This window comes from Paroedura picta, chromosome 5 (genome assembly GCF_049243985.1).
Source record: "Paroedura picta isolate Pp20150507F chromosome 5, Ppicta_v3.0, whole genome shotgun sequence".
Lineage (NCBI taxonomy): Eukaryota > Metazoa > Chordata > Lepidosauria > Squamata > Gekkonidae > Paroedura > Paroedura picta.
The window spans coordinates 43,733,140-43,756,844 of NC_135373.1; the positions used below are offsets into that span (position 1 = coordinate 43,733,140).

A 23,705-nucleotide genomic window follows, 5' to 3' on the forward strand; every position below is an offset into this window, starting at 1 on the left:
TGCAGGAAAGGAGTCCTCCTCGGTACGGGAAGGCACACGAATGTTGCCTATACAGCAGGGGTAAACAGCCAGAAGTGCCACACTCCTAATTTTACAATGGAGAAACATGCCACTTCCCTGCAAAACAATTCTAGAACCAGTTAAAGCTACAATGAGAAGAAGGCAGCCACGCTTTGGGATCACCATTTGCATAGAATGCGACCTAACGGATTCTTAGGCACCATAAAAGAAGCGTACACTTTATTCCTCACCTGTCATGGTCTTTGTCCACAAGATGGTACCTTGCCCTAAAAGCTACCAGCCTGGCATAGTACGCTGGAGCAGGGATTGAGACAGACCGTGTGCACCGGACGTAGGTGTGACACAGCTGGTATGTCAGCAGCTGCAATTCGTCAGCAGTGAAGCAGTTGTCATCCCACAAGACTTGATAATGAGAAGGGCGGCTGGTTCCCTGTGCAGAAGAAGAGCCATAAACACATCACAAATTGAGAATGCTGACTATTTACTCACTCACTCACTCATTATATTTCTCAATGCTTGAGAAAGATGACTAGGTACCTGCTAGAGCAAAATCTGAGTCCAGTGGCACTTTTAAGACCAATGGAATATAATTTTGGTTATAAGCTTTCTAAGAGCCTCTTGTGGCGCAGAGTGGTAAGACAGCCGTCTGGAAGCTTTGCCCATAAGGCTGGGAGTTCAATCCCAGCAGCCGGCTCAAGGTTGACTCAGCCTTCCATCCTTCCGAGGTTGGTAAAATGAGTACCCAGCTTGCTGGGGGGTAAACGGTCATGACTGGGGAAGGCACTGGCAAACCACCCCGTATTGAGTCTGCCATGAAAACGCTAGAGGGCGTCACCCCAAGGGTCAGACATGACTTGGTGCTTGCACAGGGGATACCTTTACCTTTACCTTTTTATAAGCTTTCCATATGTATGTTCATTCAAGCTTATACCTGGAGTTAAACTTCGTTAGTCTTAAAGATGTCACTGGACTCAAACCTTGTTCTACTGTTTCAGAACAACATGGCTACCCACCTGAATCTATCTTTATAGATACCTGTTAGTGATGGCTTTTGCCCCTCCTTTCTGAATGGTGCAGTTTAAACACCCAGGGACTGATAAACAGATTTTTCTGGGGGAAAGGTTTATTTCAAGTCATAAGTGACTGCCGCTCATTAAGAATAAACAGCAAGGGTAGTATAATGGTTAGCGTGTTAGACTACAATCTGTGAGACCAAGGTTCAAATCCATCCTATGCCATGGAAGTTTGCTGAGTGACCTTGGGCCAGACTCAGGTTGTTGTTGTGAAGATATAACGGAAGACAGGAGAACTATCTAAGCTGTTTTGGATCTTTGTTGTTGGAGAACGACTGGGGATCAATAATGCAAATGAGTAAAACAAAAGGAATAATCACAGTGGCTTCCAGAAGGCACACTATTGTATTTGGCTGCCTAAAGAGGTGGTGACCTCCCCCCTCACTGGCGGTCATCGATCAGCAGTTGGACAGATGCTTATCCTGGATGCATTCGGCTAATCCTGCATTGATCAGGGGGTTGGACTAGATGGCCTGTATGGCCCATCCCAACACTGATTATATGATTCTATTCTCACAGGGATTGAGAGTACTTGTTCTTACATTAAGGCCTTTCAAGATAATGTCACTGGCTTAACTGAAAAGCTGCCACTGGTGTATGACAGCATTAGCAGACGTGAACTGGAGAACAAACCATCAGCTACTGAGATGCAGTAAGAAGGCTGCTTACCTGAATCCCTGCATGGCTACAGAGGTAAAAGTCGAATTCAGAGGGGTGCGTGATGGTGCTGTCCACAGTAGTGCCTGCTGGAACGTTGCCGCTTTTCCCAACCTATCAGATTCACTGAGTTAATAAGCAAATCCAAATTTGTTCACAACACACTTTTAGAACCATAATGAAGCAGGGTGTGTGTGTGTGTCTGAGCAGAGCACACACTGTACAACAACTGACTAGCAAAGTGGGGCAGAACCCAATACCTGAGTAGACTAGCAATCAGCCAGTTCCCTCTACTGGGCCCTTTTGACATGAATCAGGTACAGCCAGAACAATGACATCAAAAAATTCAGAGTGTGGCTGTGAAGTATCCGCTGAAAGAAGTGACAACTGTTCCAATGCAGTTTAATCTCTAGCTTTCTTCAACAGTTTCCAGATCTCTACAACAACCCAAACTTGTTTGTTTACAACCAGCTACTATAAATTATCGCATATTATTGGAGTACCTCAAAGATGCTACACAGCTGGGTCAAAACTTGTACTATAGCTTCAGTCTGTAAGCCACACTGAGGCTACTGGTTCTCAGTGTGGCCTTTGAGCTGGTCACAAAGGATCAGAAGTGACCTAATAACAACACTCAAATTATATAACTGATGATCTAGACAAAGAACTTAGATTTGAAGCTTCTATAAGATGCCAACTGCAGCATGAGAAAAAAGGGACCTTATGAAATACACATGAACTCCCCCCCCACTCCTAAAAAGATGTATGGCATCCAGCTGCAACTGTGCAGTGTTCAGAAGTTTCTGCTTTACCTACCCTTTCTGTTTTGTCAGCACAGAAAAGTCTTGTGTGGTGTCTTTTCTGCACAACAATGTAAGTGATTCCTGGCCTATAGTCTTCCTCCAAACTGATGCAGGCCTTCCGGATTGCTATAAGTTCTGGCCAAGCTACCTAAGATTGAGAAAATATTTTAGATAGATTCCCAGCATAAACACAACCTGGGAAAAACATTCACAGCATAATGAGCTGCTTTCTATAAAGGAAACGGGTAAGGGATGTTTCACTGCAAATCACACATAATGTTAGGAAAAACTGGGTTGTAAAGGTTTTCAACATCACACAAGGTACACCGATCTCTCACATGCTACCGTTAGGACAGCCTGCTGGCACATAGCAGACAGAACCAGATTAAGGTACACGAGGAATCAGACCTTTCTAATAGTGCTACATTTCCACACCCAAGAATAACACAGCATCTACTGCAAAGATTAAGCCCTTTCTTTAGTAGTTAAGGAGCTAGCATAGGATTAGGACTGAAAAGGAATGCTTTTCACTAAACCAAATCCTAGCTACGTAGGAGCAACTCATTAGATTGTAACTAATTCAGACAAATGGCTTCCATCAGAAAAACCATGGTACTGTTACTTCATTTTTATGAATATCGTTATCACTTTGGAAGAAAAATGCAGCAGTTAGCCAGAATCAGGACCCAGCTGATGCTTTATTGGTGTTTTCCAACATGCCAAACCTATACAAGAGAAGAAGCAGTGAAGGGGGCAGGGGATATCCATGGGAGCTGCAAACTTTGATGCCTGTTGATGTCTTAGGATCTCAGAACTGGTTCCAGGGGCTCAATCTGCTAAGTATGTGGTCCTCCTTTGGAACAGGTGCATTTAAAGCAAAACCCACACCCATTGTATGCTGACCAAGTGAAAATGCTATCTCATGACACAGGCTCTTTTCTCCACAAGCACGTAGGCTTTGTTAGAGTTTTGCATGCTCGGGAGAGAACGAAATGCAATCTTTCACAACCATCACACTCCAAGCAAATGTTTCCTGAGCAATACCTGCTTCATCTGCCCTTCTGATACGCCTCCCCTGTAGTAGATAATCCGTGTGGGCTTGAAACGGGTGGATTTGTAGAACTGGATCAGCAGTTCTCGCACCATGTTGGTCAGATCCTGGATCACTTCCTGACTGTATAGAAGCTCCTGGGAAGTTTCCTGGCGGGAGGTCTGAACCCGCACCGTAGCACAGTAACGACTGGGGTGGCCGTCCATGCTGCCTACTACAGCAGCAATAGAAGGCTTCTTCCCGTCCCCAGCGGGTGGGTGAGTGACATCGGCTCCCAGGAAGATCACAGGCTGCTGGAACACGGAGGGCCTGCTCAAATGGATGGGGGGTAGGGGGGTGGAGAAGAGTTTAATTTTAAAACTCTTTAGGAAGGACAAATAGCTGGACATTAATATTCTACACTTGCAGCTTAACATAGGTGCTTGCTTACACAAATTTAGCTCAGACGTTTTGCAGAGCCAGAACCAAAACCCAGTGTCAGAGCACCAGCTGTGTAGTGGCTGGGTGAGACCTGGAGGTAGTATCAGGTAGTTCAGCAACTGATCAAGCAAAGCAAAAAGCCACATTGTTCTGGGTACAGTTCCACAGAAGTTCAGTATTTAGTTTGGCACAACTGAGCCGGCCAGCTGAGTTATGATTTATACTACTAGTTTTTCTGAATTCTGAGCTTTTATTTTTTTTAAGACTGTAGTCCCTTTCACTGTGAAGGAGATACGAGAAAGGTATCTCTCTGCAAAGAAAAGGACTAGATTATACTTAAAGAAATGAAACCTGGGAATCTAGAGGAACTTGCAGACAGGTGTTATAATTCTGTAATACATCAAATTGCCGACTTGAAGATTTGTCACCATCTTTTCACAACCAGCACCTCAATGCAGGATTGGGAAGGTTGCAAGAAAGGGGGTGAAAAGCATGGAGACACAGGGATGCTCCACGACACAGGGGAGAGAAACCCTGCTTTGTAACAGCATCCAAGCCAGGGCAAGCAAACATGTCACTACTGTAGCATAAGAACAAAAATAAGGTAGTGTGCTACAACACATTTGAATAAAGCAACCTGCTTTTTATTTGAATTTTAACTATTAATTCAGAACAGCACAATTCTATTTAGACCAGAACATTCTGCATAGAACTGTACATTTGGAAACCCCTAGCTGGAAAGGGAAATAATGTGGCTTTGTTTGGATTTTTGCAGCTACACATCTGAGTCCACTGATTTGAATGGGCTTGGATGGAGTAATTGTGCCCAAAATTGTGCTGCTGGTAACCTGTTCTACAAGTAGTAATAGGAAGAAAACAGGCTGTTACATGGAAAAGAGTATCGCCCTGGTCACCATAAAGAGATGAAAACGCAAAACCAGAAACAAAGATTGATTTTCTTGTCCTTGGATAGTAACTCAGAAGCAATCAAAATGGAGCTACGTTTATGCTAGAAATGAGAAATCTAGAACATTTTAATCAGGCTGGTCATTCTGCATTCTCAAGACCTTGCATTCTAAACCAATAGCACTAAGAGGTACATCAAAATCAACTGGGTATGTGTCTACTACATTGAGACCTTTCAACGAGGTTTAAGCGTAATCTGACCTTTGATGCGGTACGAGAACATTGTTTATTCCTCCAAGCTTTGCATTAATCTTCAGACAGAGGTTCGACAGAGTCTGTGGAGAGGTTTTCACCACGTTCTTCACCTGAACGCACTGGGTGGCCATGCCGAGGAGAGTATCCCCAACACGTTTGACCTCAGCTGAAAAGGAAACCAAGAAGTCCCCTTACACGATATTTCACCCACTTTATGGTTCAACTAGGATGGATACTCTGCTCTTGTACAAATTAGAAAGAACCTGTTCTTTTATTAATGCCAATTTATAGAAGCATAGAGCCTCTTGTGGCGCAGAGTGGTAAGCGGCTGAAAGGCTGTCTGAAAGCTATGCCCATGAGGTTGGGAGTTCGATCCCAGCAGCCGGCTCAAGGTTGACTCAGCCTTCCGTCCTTCCGAGGTCGGTAAAATGAGTACCCAGCTTGCTGAGGGGTAAACGGTAATGACTGGGGAAGGCACTGCCATGAAAAAGCTAGAGGGCGTCAACCCAAGGGTCAGACATGTCTTGGTGCTCACACAGGGGATACCTTTACCTTTATAGAAGCATACTGTAAATGGTAAAGTTATGCTGATTAGCCAAAGAGGTAGCATCATGTGCATATTATCAAGTCACAGTGATGGTTCTATTACTGTTGGTTAAACAGTCGAGGTCTTCTCCCCCAACTTACCATATACTGGTGTCTTTCCTGGGAGGATAACGACTATTAGCTGCAAGCCGACGTAGGTTAACTTCAAGTGTTTGAACATAGGCTCCACGCTGTCTGCGCCTTGTGCGTATTTACAGAAACACGGCTGTCCCTGGATTGGCATGCCTGCGTCTTTGGAGATCTTTCGCAGCTGGTCAGTAAAACTCCTATATAACAAATTCAGAGGAAGTCTGAACTTAACAGCAACTCAACAGTTTAAAATCCCATGGGTCTTCCATCAATGCATCAACGGTATTGTGATTAGACAAGCTCCTGGAGGAGAAGCCTTAAAAGCTTTTAGCCATGGATTCTAATGGAAACAGCTAAACATACGGGCTGAGCACCAGAGGCTGGTGCCAGCCATCTCTCCTTTAGTGTACACCAAGTCACCTGGTTCACCACTGCTGGAAACAGGGTAAAGATGAGACAAGTCCTTAATGTGATTCATCAAGGAATTCTTAAGCTGTTGACTTGTAATTTCTCAGTATCGGTTACCAGAGTCAAAGCTCCCTTCGTCACTCAAGTAATTGTATGCTGCCTGGTATGCAATCCAAAAGAAACGTAGACTGACTTCCCCTTCAACGTATGACTGCAAACAGCACAAGTCATCAGAAGCCACAAATAAATAAGCCACTACTTACTTTAACAAGTCTTCCCGGCATTGCTTCTGAGGAGCAAAGCAGGCAACAGCCCAGACTTTAATCTCAATGCCAGCATAGAACTGCTTTCCTCTCATATCCCAAACACCTTGATTTGGTGTAGCAACAGTCTTGTTCTAAAGGAAGATGGAAAAAATAAAAATAAAATGTCTACCAGAAATATATTTAGCAGGTGTATAAAGGCAACAGTTTGTTCAGGTTCAGTAGATATTTTGGCTTTATCTTTTCAACACAACTTTCTAATTTATAAAAAACTAGTAATTAAATGCTGCCCGGCTATTTGTCTAGCGCCCATTTTTGTGCAAACTGTTGAGGACTTACCCGGCCTCCATACTGCAACATTGGTGCAGGCAACACCCTGCCTGTCAGCTCTGTCATTTCATTATGGACGACGATCCCAAACTCTTTCAGATATGGATCAGGTCCACCTACCATGCTATTACTCTTCACCTAGAGACAGAGAGCAGTTCATGAGTACAAAGTCTTCTCTGGATATTTCACCTGTACAAGCCAGGCTCAAAACCAAAATCAATTAATTTCATTAGTTTCTTTAGACACAGATGTGCCCAAGTACATCACAAAGAGAGATTTTCTGAGACTCAGCATGGTGCAATAGTTAAGTATGTCAGACTAGGATCTGGGAGACGCAGGTTCAAATCTCTACTCTATCAGCAAAGTTTGCTGAGTGATTTTGGGTCAGTCGCATACTCTCAGCCTAACCTACTTTACAGGATTGCTGTGAGGATAAAATGGGGAGAGGAGAATGTAAGCTGCTTTCGGTCCTTCTGGGGAGAAAGGCAGGGTATAAATGAAGTCAATATAGGCAGCGACAGAAACATTATTTGACATTAACACACTTTATATGCTCCAGACCATAATGAACTCCACCCCACCCCTCCTCCCCAGTATTTGAGAAACCTCCTGGACACAAGGAAGTGGTTTAGAAAAGTGACAACAGTCCTGTTGTGAGAAGCACACTGTGAATCGGTGGGCTGAAGATTCTTTTTTTTTCCTTTTCCATAAGCACAAGCCAAAGTTACTCACTAGTCGACTAATTTCTTCCTGCCTGTCAGGTGCAGACCGTGCCGTTGCCTTGATCATAGTCGACGTCTGATTGTCTGTTAGTTTCTTGATACAACGCTGGCCTGCCACTATATTACACACCTAGGAATGGAAAGACAGCATGAAGGGGAGTATGTTGCAATACAATGGCATTGAAGAAATGAAATTGCCATGTTATTTTACCTCAAGGGGCAAATATGTGTGTTTCTGCTCCTGTCCTACTTGGAGACATGGAAGATGAGGATATTTCAACTGCAGACTGTACTTCTGCTTAAAATATTGAGCTACTGTACATTCCATAGCCTGTCCATTTTCCAACTGCAAAGGGAACCTGGGATGAGAAGAGGCATTACTCTGATGAGTTTTCATAAGTAATACGATTTCTACCATGCAACTTGAATACACTTTTGTGACTTTATTCATTTTGTATTAATAAAAAATTACATTATTGAAGTTAGAATCAATATTATATATAGAAATATATATATTAGAATACACAATTAATTTAATACTGACTTTGACAATACAGAGTGATCATTCATCATTTAACAGTATTTACTACTCACGAATAGTAATATGGATGAGATTATAAATTTGGGATGAGATCATAAACAGATACACATTTTTCTAAAACTATCTAAGCCTAATGATGTCAACTTAAATTTGTTTGGTTATGCAATATCTTCATGCCTCTCTATAAAAGTTACTTGTTCCATCAGGAGGAGAGGAAGTATCAGCAACCTGAATTTCTAAACTATTGGACAGGCAATCTTAAAAGCAAAGCAAGAATGGCCATACTTACGTTTGGTGGCTGGCTGGTCGTCTAGTGACATTGCAAACTCTATATTTTCTCTTCATCTGACCACAGTGAGTAACCTCTACTTTTAGACCTGCAAATTCAGGGGGGAAATGAAGTAGGGAACTTGATTTAGTCTCTGGAATGGGATGCTATGTCTAAAATGCCTGCTCTCTTAATAAAAGCCACTATCTACACTATGGGGATACCATGAAGATTATTTTACATGGATTTACATGGCTAGTGGTCCCCAGCCCCAAAGAAATTCAGCTGGCCTCGACCGTGGCTCCTGCCAGGTGGAATGAGCTCCCAGAAAACTTCAGGGCCTTGGGAAAGCCTGTAAAATAGTTCCATCAGTTCCATCAGCCTGTAAAATAGTTGGCATCCATATTGACATCAGATTGGCCTCCCTCCTATATTGCACCCCACCCAGGTTTCTGGCTTCTATACATTTTAGAATTGTTTTAGAATGGTTTTAGTTGTGATTTTAATTTTATTATTGATATTGAGTATATGTTGTTCACCGCCCTGAGTCCACTCTGGTGGAGAGGGTGGTTTACAAATTCATATATCTATATATCTATATCTATATATAATAATCTATCCTGAACTATATATATACACATACACAAACAAATCCCACAGAATAAGAAATAGAATCTGTATAGTGGTGAACAGTACCGACGTATGCCATAACTAGAATCCTAGAATCATAGAGTTGGAAAGGACCTCATGGGTCATCTAGTCCAACCCCCTGCACTATGCAGGACACTCACATCCCAATCGCTCATCCACTGTAACCTGCCACTCCCTTGACCCTTCACAGAATCAGCCTCTCCATCAGATGGCTATCTAGCCTCTGTTTAAAAATTTCCAAAGATGGAGAACCCACCACCTCCCAAGGATGTGTCAAAGCACTTATGGTTGTGGATCCAACATTCATTTTCAGCTATAAAGATGGGAATATACAGATCCCTGCCCCAACCTGAAATCATGCTATTGGTTCATCATTTATATTTGTTCAATTCAAAACACTCACCTCTAATTTCTTTGGTAAACTTAACACGCTGGGAATCTGTAAGGGGCTTTGTTTGTTCATTGATGTTCTGAATGTCTAAGACTTCACACATGAATTCAATAATAGGTTGGGCACGGTAGAAAGCAGTTGCTGATACTATAACAGGAAGGGGAAAAGGATACTTAGACAAAATTGGTTAGAAAATTGTACAGTCATTTAATCAAGGAGATTCTCACGTACCATCTATGTTGAGCATCATGTTCCACATAGCAGGTCGGACAGATTGGTGGAATCCAAACCACACCTCCCGTCCACCTCCCAGAGGGTGATAATATCCTTCTGGGGGAGAGAAGAAGGAGCGGCCCACTGGGGTGTACCTAGTGAGAAGGAATTCCAGAGTAAACGCTAGGTTAGTCCATTGCAACAAACAGCAACAAGGAGTCTTTGGCACTTCAAGATTAAAGTCTTCATGAACTGGAGCCATTTTATGAATTTGACTCTAGCACATGAAGATTGCAGAAGGGTAGGCATGTTAGTTGTAGCAAAATAAAATGAAAGGCCAGTGGTATCTTAAAGTCAAACAAAACTTACGTCACTATGAGTTTTCATGAGCCACAGTTCATAGAGCAGCCCTTAAGGAACTACAAGACTTCTGGTTTCTAGTAAGAATGGGCGAGTCTATACATCAAGTTTTGTTTTTGAGAAAGACTCTGCATTTAGACAAGACATTCTGTCAGTGCTACAGTTGACAGGGCAAAGGGTGTTGAACAAATTTTTAGGCCCTGATCCATTGGAAATATCAGTGTTTTTTAAAATCCATAACCTATTTTCACCAACATGATGGGAGAGGTGTATCACAAAAAGACACACCTAAACTAGCTTCCTCCCAACACTGAACAGACCTATTAGAAAGATACCCAAAAGAACTCACCTCATAGAGGGAAGGTGCCGGGTAATGACATCAAGTGCCTGTACGGAGTCTTCTGGGACTTCATTCAGATGCCCTGCTAAAGCTTCCAGGAGAAGCTGAAGGCTGACCACAGACACCCATTGGATTGACACTTTAAAGGTTTGGTCCTTCCCTTCACCTGGAAGAGTGACCTCCATGTCCACCTGAAGGAAACACAATCATGAAGTATCATTAAGCCATGCAATACAGTTGCCATGAAGGCTGATTTTTTAAAACTTTACTAAAATTCTTCAAGAGAGTGCAGATTTATAAGTCAACAAGCAGTTTCAAAGAAACTTGATCCAGGGCAGCTAAGGAATTAGGGCTATTTTAACTGCATTAGATTACATTTGCAGCAGAAGTATCCTCACTCTGTGTATTTACAAGTCTGAAGGATGTTGCAATGTTTGAGGCCTGAGGAAGAATTAAAAAATCACCAATCCTGAAAAATACAATGTTTTCATTTAAGAATGGATCAAAAATAGAAATAAAATAAAACAAATAAATAAAAGCTCTTTGGAAAAGCAGAGTTAAAAAGTGGTCCTCTCCAGACAGCAGGCAAATCCTATTCAACATCTCTTGCCTTCTCCCACAGTTAGTTTAATTCAATCATAATGCCAAACCATACTAGTCTGCAGGGTAAGCACAAGGTATCCTTTGCTACATGGGCTGCAGCAACATCAAAAATGGCTTTCTGCCAAAAAAAAATGTACATTTGAACCAAGCCATTGCCAATGATCTTTAACTTCTCTCAAGCCTCCTGAGGAATGTTCTACTTACATGTGCTTAAAAGCTGATACTAATTAATATTCTACATTTCTGAAATAAGCAGCAATTTAAGTTAAGCGTGATATCCTGAGCATGTAAGGGCTTAGCAAAGCATCTCAGAAGGTTTGTCACCTACCCTATCCCTGCCAATGGGCAAAGGATGTGCAGTGTACATGTTCCTTTTGCCATCATATCCAGGCTGCCGATCCCCAAATATCTGCATCTTGAAGTGTCTCACCATAGTATCCACCACCTCCCTAGAAAGAATTGCCAGTTAAATAGAGATTAGTACAAATGACAAGTCAAATTACAGGCACACACATTTAGAGTACTGGAAGCATCCATGTCAAGATGGAGAGGCACCAACAGTACTTAGCTAAACAAGCAGGTATTTACAGAGTATATCAGAAAAGTATTGAAAGAGCTTCAATATGGGATACCATCATCCCTAAATTAAAGCACTCTCTCCTATTAATATTGGAACCAATGAAATGGATGACCAGGAGACTTCAGACAATATATAATCAGTGGAATTCACCATCATGCCTCCATTATCTGAGAAGTTGTCTATAATCAGCTGTTGGCTATGAAATCTCCATGATCATTGGCAGCGCACCACTGAATAAGGGCTGCAAGGGTGCAACAGGGAAGGGCTCCTTGCTTTGTGACTGATTTGTGGACTTCCTGGGGGGAAATCCAGTTGCCAGCTGTGGTACTGTGAAGAAGATGGACCTTGGGCATGATCCAGAAATTTCCTATTTTTTTTTTAGTCACAAATGTTTATACATATTTTATTTGCCTGAAGATAAAGAAGAGGTACAGAAGTTTAGTCAAAGAATAAGGTAGTTTCTAAAAAATACCAGCTTCTCATCAGGTTTGTTGACAGGTTGGGTACAGGAACATTCCATGGTTCTTCAGCAACTAATTTTAGCATTCCAAAGCTTAATGTACACTTTAGTTTTTTACTCAAACCACCTATTGAAAAATATACAATAGCTGGAGAACAGTTACAAATGTTTTAGATGCTATCCATTAACCATACCTGTTCACCCTCCGGGGACGCTTTTCTGGTTTTATATCCACATCATAATGATAAACGTCAATTTTAGGGATCTGCACCTGGAAATGATTTGCTAAGAGGCGGATCGGTTTCCCAACTGTGCCCAGACCGGGGCGACGGGGTGGTTGGAAAAGGCTGGCTGGCGGCCCTGTGAAAAATGGGAAAATATTTGAGAAGACAACCTACCACTGGCAATTAATCCCATCAAAAAAGTATTCCAGTAACTCCAGTTCAAGATGGTGTGACATTTGTTTTTTTTAAAGACTTAATTTACTTGCTCAGGTGATGCTTCACAACATACTATTCCATAGCTTTGACAGTTCTAGCCAATATTCACTGATACAGCACACATCCAAACCAAAGACCATAGTTACCATTTATAGGCAAGTCTTGCTTCTTTATGGCCTGTAAAATTAAAGCCCCATGAGCAATTTCCTTGTAGTTATTATGTATAATTCCCTATTACCAGTTCTTCAGTTCCTAGAAAAGACCACATTTAAGACCACAGTAGACTTTCATATCATTCTATTAGTTTGGTCATTGTCATACAGCCATTCATAACCTTTTTTTGGCCATGGCTCTTCTCAGGCTCCAAGGCTCCCTGAAATAGGCTGGCCACTTGAACAATTAGCTAGGCTAAGGAAGGCCTAAGCTAAAGGTCAGCTAACCATACTATACTTGTCTTATATATACACAAGAAAGATTTCTAGGACATTCAACCAAGATAAGCATGTGCCTTCATTTTCCCCCTTGAGTGCATTAATTCAAGCATACACAAAGGAATGGATTATATGATTTTCATTCCCTTGACGAAAGTTGAACTTTCTAGTAATTAATAATGGCATAGGTGACAAAAAGGGTATTTTATTGGTTCAGTTATCAGGGACCCCCTTAACAATTTGGCCTCCACTCTGGTCCACTTCAAACGTGCCAGCCCACCCCCACCTCCACCCCCCCAAGGACAATATCACCTCCGTTGAGAATGGCTGTTCTAATGCAATCATATGTCTGTGTTCTAATAAAAACAATTGTGAAAGCCAAGCTTGTTTCATTCTCAGTGACTTACATTAACGATCCACAACCTGTGGGCTGCGGACCACATGTGGTCCGTCGACTAATTGGAGGTGGGCCGCGAAGGATGCCTTCTCCCCCCCCCCCCGGCCCTTTACAACACACTTCGGGTGTCATTGTCTCCCATCACTCCCAGATGGGACTATCTTGTTGCAGAGAAACAAGCTCAGGGTTCCCATTGATTTGTCATTGTCATGAGCTAAAATTTCCATGAAAATAAAATGTTCCTTATGTTCATTGTTGTGGCGTGTCTGTATCTTATTTTGAAGGGATGTTTAAACATTACCATAGCGATCAGAGAGTGTTAGGGCAGTGGTTGAGAGTAGAGGAGTAAACTACCCCCCCACTGGGCCTCAGTAAAATTGTCAAGCGTTGAGTGGTCCCCGGTGATAAAAAGGTTGGGGACCACAGACTTACATGATCAATTAGAAGCAGAGAATACCCCCACCAACCCCAAATGTTTGATCTGCAGGTGTTCTACTCACCCAAGTGGCAACATTCTTAGCCAAAGCAACTTTCAAACATTTTGAAAACAATACGTTCACATCAGATTAGCAATAATAATACTAATAACAACAATAACAACAGCCACCACCACCAAGGTCACTGGATACCCCCAGAATTCTACTACTGAGACAGGAGGGAAACACCTATTTACTCTTCCCCCTGCATAGTTCATAGTTGCTTGTTTATGTCCAGAAGTTAGGTGTTTTTCCTAAGCTAAAAGTCCAGAATATTTCAGCCTTCCTTTATTGGAAAGCATTTTATGTACCACACCCAACATTGGTACTATTAAAAGGTGAGATTGCTTATAAGAGTACACAGGGCTCTTTGCTCTTGGGTTAAAAATACTATTTCTTGGTTACCATGAATGAAGGACAACCAAAGTTTATTGATTTGGGTACTCAAAAGAAGCTCCATTAATCCTATGGAGTCAGAAGTACCATAGGTATTGAGGACCAATGACCTGCTCAGAGAGATTATATGGAGAATATATCTGAGGTTTATAGTGCTAACATTTTTTGTAAAGTCTGATTTAGTTATTTGCTTTAAGTAATTCACTCTCAATTTCTGATTTAGCTTTCTGTATTTATATAGCACTTCTCCCCTAAGTGGTATAGTTTATTTCCTTCATTTGCACCCTTTCTTCACATTGGGGAAGCAAAGCACCTTACTGAGAGCCAGTTTGGTATAGTGGTGAACTCTAATCCTGAGAAGCAGAGATTTGATTCCCTACTCCTCCACATGCAGCCAGCTGGGTGACCTTGGGCCAGTTACAGATCTCAGAGCTCTCTCTACCCATCTGCCTCACAGGGTATCTGTTGTGGGGAGAAGGAAGGCACCTTCAGGCAGTGGAAAGCATGGTACTCCCCCTCTCCCCCCACTCCTTCATTTTATCCTCATAATAACACTCTGAGACAGGTTAGGCTGAGGGTCACACAGGCAAACTTTATTGTGGAGATTCAGACTAGATTCTAATCTGACATAGATCAACCACTATGCCATGCAGGCTCTGAATAATATTTTTCCTCAGTTACTCCTAAAAGTTATGCCAGTATCTGGAAAGAGGCTGAGAAACTGGCTTGCCGAAGACTATCCAGTAAGTTCATGGTTCTGACAAGATGTGAAAGCAAGGGCATTTTGCTGAACTGCAGAATTTATAGAAGAATAAATCAAGATATGTTTTCCATCTGAATAACATTCTGGAAACTTTGTGTATCAGAAAATTGTACAATCTGGCCCAAAGCATGAGTTACTGGCTGATGTAGCACTTTGGTCCTAATACGGTTAATGATAGATTCAGGTGGGCAGCCCTGCTGCTCTGAAGCAACAGAACAAAGTTTGAGTCCAGTGGCAGCTTTTAAGACCATGCATGCACGCAAAATCTTATACCCAGAATTAGCATGCTGTCATACTGCAATGACGGTTTGGAGGAGGGGAAGTATCCTGGGAGTAAACATTTTCTTCAAGTGTAAGCACTTCTAAGTGAAAGATTTAATCTCATGAAATGAGCAGATTTCTCTTAACATTTCAGAATATGAAATTGGCTATTACTGCTACATGCCACAACAAAAATAGCTTAAAAACTTAACACATTCATGACTCATCAAGTAGTTTGGAAGATCCAGGCTTAAAAACCACCTGCAAAGAACAACATGTAACTGTCACTTGTGGTTCATAGTGTAAAAAAAGAAGGCCAGAGTTTAATCCTTAAAAAAAATAACTTTAGGAAGAAAGTGTACCCATCCAGCTTCCACAGTTGTGAGTACTTTCCCAAGACAGACTCTTACCTGTCAATGCAATATTTAAAGGGATTAATTAATCTGTGGTTGACATCACTTTACGAACAATCTAGGTTGTTTTTCATTAATAGCCTTAATGTTTTATTATTTTATGACGTTTCATATACATTCATAGCAAAGCTTTAAATGTAGATGTTTGGGAGTAATAAGTGCCTTCCAGACATTTTATTGACATCAACGTAATATGCAACCCACAAAGCCATATGCTCAAGGACTAAATTTATTCATGACCATTTTAGCTCCTGCCCATTATCTCTTCGTTGATCAAGACAGCTTCCACATTCAAATATTTACCAACATAACCCCAGCAGATATACACAGAAGCCAAAAAGCCCAAGATACTTGAAAATCCTTCACAAATACAAGCCAGCTCATACATCTGCTTTGCACATGGCAACCTACTTTCTGAAACCTAAATGCATTATGTATGTGACTAACACTTTTTCTAAATGATTTGTAGCAAGCAAAAGTCACAATTCAGCATGCCATTCTGGCACAGGTCTTGACCGTGCTTTCATTTCTGTACTGCAACATTAACAGAACACATGTAAGCCCTGTATTACTTGGCCTTCTAGCTTCATCTTATAATAACCACCCCGCCCCTTTCTTCTATTTCTACCCATGTATATACACTTTTGCCCCATGAGTGCAATACTTTATCTCTCTGACAAGCTAGGCTTTGGCACATGAATGCTTATGGCAATACTTTTGTTTAAAGTGATGTGCCAAAAGATTCTTTCACAGATTTTTTTCTTTTAAGAAAGCTTATGTCAGTGTGCAAGCCTGACTCGAGCCAACAATAAATGATGCAAAGGGCCCGCCAAGTGCGCAAGGCAATCCAGACTAAAAAAAGAACAGCCATTCAAGCCATTTTGTGAATCAGCCGTATTGCATCTTCACTTATTGTGTCATTGTGGACAGAATGCTTTGTTTACAGGTGGGAAGTTCTGTGTCTGTATACCACTTTGAGCTCTTTGAGGAACCTGCTTATGGTGTTAAGAAACCTGCTGGTGCTCCTCTTAAGAACAAGAAAATAAATTAACTCATAGCATAAAGCTGTGGTCACGTAGTGGACACTTTTCTTACTGAATTAACCTTAAAAACCAAAAAAGGTGTTTGGGTTCTGTACCAAATAAAGCCTGAATGTTCCTAGAAGCCAAAATGACTAAACTGAGGCTACTTTGGTAACATCTGAAGATGACTCACCAATATTGGAAAAACTGAAGGTGTAGGAAGGCCCATCATAAGATGGATTGACAATAAAGGAAACTATGGTCTTCAGCCAGGAAGACCTGAGCAAGGCTGTCAGTGATAGGATATTTTAGGTCATTAATTCATAGGGTTGAAATAAGCTGGAAGCAATTTCATAGAACTAACTCTGAAGAAAGAACTACTCTGTCTAAAAATGAGGCTCTTCCCTAATAACCTCAATATATAGCAAAGGGGGGGGGGGAGAGACAAACTGTTCCAACAAAGTATTCTAGAATCAGGTCATAGAAGGTAAAAAAAATCACCTTAATTTAACTCAGAAAAAAGTTGCAACCACTCTAGCCCAAAGGATCAATATCATATCCTAGAAACTATCATCTGAGAAGTCATGCTGTTATATACTGGAATAATATAAGCTCCTAAACAGTCTTTAAGGGCAGCCTCACATCAAAGAGTAACACAGAAATCAGACTGAGTAGCTACTACAGCATACATTATAGGAGCCAAGTCTGAAGCAAAGGTAACTGCTGGCACTACCGAAGGTGACAGAATACACTTCTAGTAATGCAAAAGCAGCACTGCATTTAGGAGTCCCCCTCAAACTATGTGTGTGCATGCCTCTCCCTCACGAAGAAGGGTAACCCCTCAAGAGACAGTATTTTCCCTAAGCTCCGATCAACACTTTCTTGTCAGCATTTGTCTCATTTGGGCTGGACTTAAGTTCATTTGCCCTAATCCGGGACATTAGAGGTCCACCATTCATATTACAAACCTAATATGTAGGAAAAGAAGAGGAAAGCCTAGCTTGTCACTTGCATAAAGGCACTCTGGCCCAAATTCCTAGTGAACCCACCCAGTTCTTTTCAATAGATGATCAACTTCACGAATTAATGTCCAAAGTGACTGGTAGCAACTCTACAAGGTCTCAAGCAGATAAAAATTTTCCTCAGTCACTGCTACTGGAGATGCTCAACACCTTCTGCATGCAAAACACATGCTGCCCTCTGAGCCCTCCTTAAACAAGCTCCAAGAGGATCCCAAATAATCCTGCAGGTCACCTTCCACAAGGCAGAGCAGCAATCCAGCACTAGAAACTTCCCTGCAAGTTAGGAACGGAACCATAGCAATACAGTGCAGCTCCCATCCCCCCCAGCAATCCAGAATTCACATAACTTGGAACTGCAAAGAGATTCGAGATCACACACAGCCCAAACAAACCTCCATCAAACAAACCAAAGAGTTTTCCATTCTGAACTCTGCTCCTGGAAATGCAGGTTGAAAAGGATCTCATTAGTCTGTATCATCCTGAAGAACCTACATCTGGTAAGGGACTACCCTCTCAACTACCTTGGCCAATAAAGGAAGCGTGGAGATACTCTTTTTTAAAATACAAGAGGGTTTTTTCCCCTTTGCAAGACAGCTCTAAAAACTGCCTGTCTACAAGAAAATTCCTATTATTCTTTGCTGGAAATTTCTATCAAAATTTTCCTTTAATAAGTTCATAATCAACCATGTATAGCTGTTTACTAGCCAAAATAAACTGAGATTAAGTAGCCAAACTGTAATAGGTCAAAACGCTGTCAACACCCTCAGGTATGAGCAACTGAAATTCATGACAGAGGGTCTGGGTACCGTTGGTATTGATTCTTGTCTGAAAGAGGTGTTCAAGTGAGAACCAATAAGTAATTTTAACCACAAAAATTCTCCTTCAAGTTTCTAGTGTACTACCTCAATTAACAGCAATTCTAAAAGCAGGAAGGCTGACCTAATTAGACTTATTCTACTATTCAGAAGAGCTGGGCTGGACACGACACAGCAGATGCAGTTACCAAAGAAAGACGTTCTCCACCATCATCATGCATTTAAATCTGCACAGAAATTGTTTGACTGGAACTGTCATAATTTTGCACTCCAACAGTGCTCTATAATACCAACTGCTTCATTCTTGTCACACCTCAAAAAATCAAATGAAAGAATCCGACTAGCTGAAGATGTGTAGGAGCTAATGTGCCAGCTGCCCAGGTGAGAACACCACTCCAAAATCTACCAGGGCTAAGTCAGCTGGGTCCTTTCTGGAACTGGTAAATTGGAAACCATTTGGATCCAACAACCTTCAGAGGTTAATGCTCCTCTAGAGGTGCAAAGAAAACAAAACATTCACTAGGTAGTGAATTGCTAGGAACAAAAGAGTAATCACAAGATAGTTCACTGATGATTATTCGCCTCCTCCATCTAGAAGAGAAATTAAAACTTGAAGCGAGCTAATAAAAGCCTAATGTATACTGGGACAAACACCTGTTGGCTACAAACCCTTGGGAACCACATCATCAGAGGGAGACACAAGGAACTTTGTTTCCTGGATGGCAACCTTTCTAAACTTTTTTACCATTGAGAAACCCCTGAAACACTCTATAGGCTTCAAGATGCCCCAGAAGTGATGCTATTGTGCAGTATATGGTTGGGAAGCATAGCTGTGTGCCTACCCAACCGGGCCCCTCCCCTTCCTATCTCTTCCACACCCATTATATCATATCATCCATAAATGTTTAACAAACTTAAAAGAAAATATATTTTAATTAATCCATCCCTTCAGGAAACCCTTTCAGGGCCATCAAGGAACCCAAGGGTTTCACAAAATCCTGCCTTATGAACTAGAATGGCATCCCAATAGGTCACTTTCCCGAACATGGTCATGTCTTCATAACAATCGGAGTTAGCACTCTTTTCAATAAATAACAAGTTTTTGACTCACTGTGCATTAGAATAATAGAATCAGAGTTGGAAGGGACATCAAGGGTCATCTAGTCCAACCCCCTGCACTATGCAGGACACTCACAACCCTATCGCTTGTCCACTCTAACCCGCGACCCCCTTGAGCCTTCACAGAATCTGCCTCTCCGTCAGATGGCTATCCACAGCCTCTGTTTAGAATTTTCCAAAGATGGAGAACCCACCACCTCCCAAGGAAGCATTAAGTAGCAGCTGGACACTTATTAAGGCCCCTAGGATTCAATAGGCAGCTTGTAATGGACCATTCTTTTAACATGTCTTGCCATTCCCCGATACCTTTCCCTATACCATACAAAACCAACAGACCATTGCTCCACCCTAAGCATTGTAAGGTCCATGCTCACTAGTTCCTGTTCAACCTGTAAAATGCAATTTATTAGATCAAGTAAGGAAGAAGCTAAAGGAAGAAACAAAAACAGAACTGCCACAAGATTCTACAGCATATCATCAATCTGACAAGTATCACCAAGTCTAAACTATAACTCTTGGGACAAGTCTCTTTGATACTGCACTTTCATTGCTGACCTGGTTTTTAGGGCTAAATATATGCCTTTGAAAGAGGCTCATCCAGCCAACAGCCCAAGCTGAGGAATCAGCATCACTTCAACACACTGAGTTCATTGTGCACTCAAATGCCGGCATTTAGTAAAACTACTGGTGGGCAGATGGAGACAAATTAAGGGGGGAGGGGAAAAGATGAAGAGTAAGCTCAAGGTAGCTACAACCTCAACCCCTCACTGGATAGAGCTAAAATCGACACTAGAATTTATTTTTATGTACTTTACGGCAAAGTTGTTGGCCATTTCAGGGGTTCTTCATGGCAAGATAGAACTAGAACACCATATGCATAAGTGACTTATCTAACCAAATTAGGTACCTGACTTAACATTACATTGTAACAACTTTCAGCCCTAACACATCACGAGTAAGGGCAAGAAAGTTGTGTGTTTGTCTTGCTCAGCATGGGTTTTAACAACAGACCACATCAAGACTCCAAGACTAAGACCAGTGGACTTTGTTTTAAAATATTCATTTATGAAGTGCCTAGAAAGAGTTGGGTGACTCAGGAAAGACAGGCTCTGCCCAACTGGCCAAACTAATTGAAGTGCTGTATTTAAAAGTTAAACACAACACTCAGAAAGAGCAACAATTTCAGAGGCTACCCAAAATTAGTTTCACAGAGTTTTTTCATCCAAAACAAGAACCAATTCTCGAATGATACTGAGACAAATGTCATCCAAGATAAAACATACAAGTTTGTTGTTGTTGTTAGGTGCAAAGTCGTGTTCGACCCATCGTGACCCCATGGACAATGATCCTCCAGGCCTTCCTGTCTTCTACCATTCCCCGGAGTCCATTTAAATTTGCACCAACTGCTTCAGTGACTCCATCCAGCCACCTCATTCTCTGACGTCCCCTTCTTTTGCCCTCAAGCATTAGGCTCTTCTCCAGGGAGTCCTTTCTTCTCATGATGTGGCCAAAGTATTTGAGTTTCAAATACTTGAAACATCCAAGTTAAAAAGCCTAAAAGGTAACATCCTGCATTTACACCTAAAACTGAGAACCAGTGTGTATAGTGATTACAGTGTCGGACTCCTCAGTGTTGTTGTGAGGCTAAAAGGAAAAAAGTCCACTTGGGGACTCCATTGGCGGGAAAAGTGAGGTATAAATTAAATTAAATCCATATATAACCAATTATGAAGTTTAGAGCTGCTTGCACAAACACAGCTCATCCACAATTTTACCTATCAAGTGAAAGACAATTGCACATTCCAGCCAAATGTGTTAGGCTCTTCTACGGCCACATCTCAGACCTCAAGAGCTAAGATGAATTGAGGCCTCCATTCCACATTCATATTGCAAATGCCCCAGTCTAAGTATCTTTTACATATTAAAACTAAATGAAGTGTTTGCTCAGATTTTGCTAGATATCAAATCCCAAGGACAGTACAATACTACCACAATGCCAATCATTCCACTTCTCCTTACTGTTTCAATCAGCTTCCTGAACGTAAAGAGTTCCTTGCCTCAGCTGGCAATCCAGATATTGTATTGTATATTATATTTTATGAATCCATTGGCTTGAAATTCTGGTTTAGGGTTTCCCCCTCTACCTAAGCTGGATTACACCCAAAACCCCTGGGAACAACATATAACAAAAACACACTACACATGAACAAAATAAGAAAGGTCACACATCTTAAGAAACCTCAGACATAGCTGTCACTGAGCACGCACTCGAAAGGTCATGCCTTGAATAAATCTCTGTTGGTCTTAAAAGTGCTACTGGACTCACATTATATTGTGATACTTCAGCCCAACACGGCTACCCACTTGATACTACAAACTAGGCAGAACAATCCCAGCCAGAATGAAGCTCCCATACTAGTACAGGTTGCATTCACCTTTTCATGACCACTTCACACATTAGGTTTTTTAAAATAGATATACACTCAAACCATTCTACAGCATGCTTCTAAAAACACAAAGAATGAATGCAACTCTGATGTTTGCCAACATCTGCACCACACAAGCTTACTCCTCTTAGAGCCACAATCAGGTTTCTCATCCTGTAGCAAGCCTGAATAAAGCTTGATAAAGGAAAGTGCCTGAAGGCACAGAAGGGACAAGGACATGCACTTACAGGCTCTTGACTATCCTTTCCTCTAAAAATAAGGGCGACTTGGGCTTCTAGGGTTGTTATAAGGAGCCTCCATGGGTCCAGCAAGCAACCCATCAATATAACCTCCCCTACAGCATCAACTACTCTCCCTTTAAAAAAAAAAAAGCCACATTCCCCTTCCCCACCAGTTTCAATGTCACCCAAAGACGCCCCATGGCACTGCTACCAACCCACCTCTCCCACCCCCAACCACCGGCGCGGGGGCCACGCGGGCCTTGGCGCGGCGCCTCCCCCAAGCCACACACCTGAGGACTTGCCCAGCGCCCCTCCCTCCTGGCGAGGCCTCTCACCTGGTCCCAGCGCCTCCATGGCGACGGCGGCGGCCTCGCTGCGGTCCCCCCCGGCCCCTGCCGCCCCGGGCCCCGCAGCTCCAGCCGCCGCCGCCGCCGCAGCGTATCTCTTAATTTCGGGAATATTGGCTCCGGGGTGAGGGTCGGTGCAAAGAACTGGGGGGTGAGGGGGAGGGGCGTCGGTCCCCGCCTCGCAAACAAACCCGCTCGGCCGCGCGGCAGGACCCGCGAGCCAGCCAGGGAACCAGCAAGCCCAGCCCGCGCCCTCGGCGACCGGGTGCGCGCTTTTCGCGAACGCGCCTCCCCTCCCCCTCCTTCTTCGCCCGGGGCGGAGGAAGACAACGGTGGCGGCGGCGGCCGAAGCTAGGTATGGTAACGTATCAGCGCCGGAGTGCGTGCTTACGTGAGTACGTAACTCCCCCTCCTCTCCTCCCCCTTCCAGCCAAGGGAAGAGGAAGAGAAGCCAGGCTTCCTTTTCCCTTCCCTCGCTTCTCTTCAGACAGCTGTTTAAAGCGACGTGCGCGTCACCAAGCACCGCCCACTCCAACCGAATCCATCCCGAGAAGGGAAAGAGACAGAGACAACGGCGCAGGCGCGCGCCGAAGTCTCTCAGCGCCGCCTTAATAGAGCGCTGTTTGTTGTTGGTTCCCTCCCCCCTCCCTTTCATTCGCGCGCACGTGCGCTCTCAGATGGGCTCTCCCTCCTCGTTTCTTCCTTCTTGACAGGCATAAGTACGTGGGGGGCGCTCGCGCTGCTGCTGCTGCTGCTGCTGCCTCAGAGAAAAAGAGCGCGCGCGCTCTCTGGCACCCTCTGCTACTTTCACGCGCTCCCCCCCCCCCCCAATCGCCTAAACTGAACCACCCGCGAAAGGCATTTCGTCCTGGCTGTTCTCCCCCCTTACGCAGAGGAAGCAGCTGCGGCATGTGGCAGCGAAAGGCCACCCCAGGGTGCCCCGAGGGGTGACAACCCTCCCCCGGAGAGCACACCGGTTTAAACGTCGGGTCCAGCTGTCCTGTGAAGAGACCCGAGCGCCTCTGAATATGGGCAGAGTACATTCAGGCTTAAAGAACTTCAAGCACACCTATGAGCCTGGGATTTTAATTTTTCTTTAATACCAAACATGGCCTTTCAGCCCGCACCAACAACAACAAAAAAT

General features: G+C 42.8%; 1 protein-coding gene across 4 annotated transcripts in view; it reads right to left on the bottom strand.

Moving 5' to 3' along the window:
• LOC143837573 (protein argonaute-4) overlaps nucleotides 1-23,705 on the bottom strand; it is a 39,511-nt gene that overhangs the window by 6,532 nt on the left and 9,274 nt on the right. For 2 of the 4 annotated variants that reach the window (XM_077337564.1, XM_077337565.1), the window contains exons 3-18: nucleotides 12,186-12,351; nucleotides 11,280-11,400; nucleotides 10,358-10,539; nucleotides 9,667-9,803; nucleotides 9,448-9,582; nucleotides 8,415-8,502; nucleotides 7,796-7,943; nucleotides 7,595-7,714; nucleotides 6,872-7,000; nucleotides 6,533-6,666; nucleotides 5,874-6,058; nucleotides 5,193-5,352; nucleotides 3,599-3,914; nucleotides 2,568-2,702; nucleotides 1,764-1,865; nucleotides 252-451 (exon numbers count right to left, since the gene is read on the bottom strand). In XM_077337564.1, coding sequence (XP_077193679.1) covers nucleotides 252-451; nucleotides 1,764-1,865; nucleotides 2,568-2,702; nucleotides 3,599-3,914; nucleotides 5,193-5,352; nucleotides 5,874-6,058; nucleotides 6,533-6,666; nucleotides 6,872-7,000; nucleotides 7,595-7,714; nucleotides 7,796-7,943; nucleotides 8,415-8,502; nucleotides 9,448-9,582; nucleotides 9,667-9,803; nucleotides 10,358-10,539; nucleotides 11,280-11,384 — 2,276 coding nt within the window. In that variant the 5' untranslated portion in view covers nucleotides 11,385-11,400; nucleotides 12,186-12,351. The other 2 variants (XM_077337566.1, XM_077337563.1) reach the window with 2 other exon arrangements.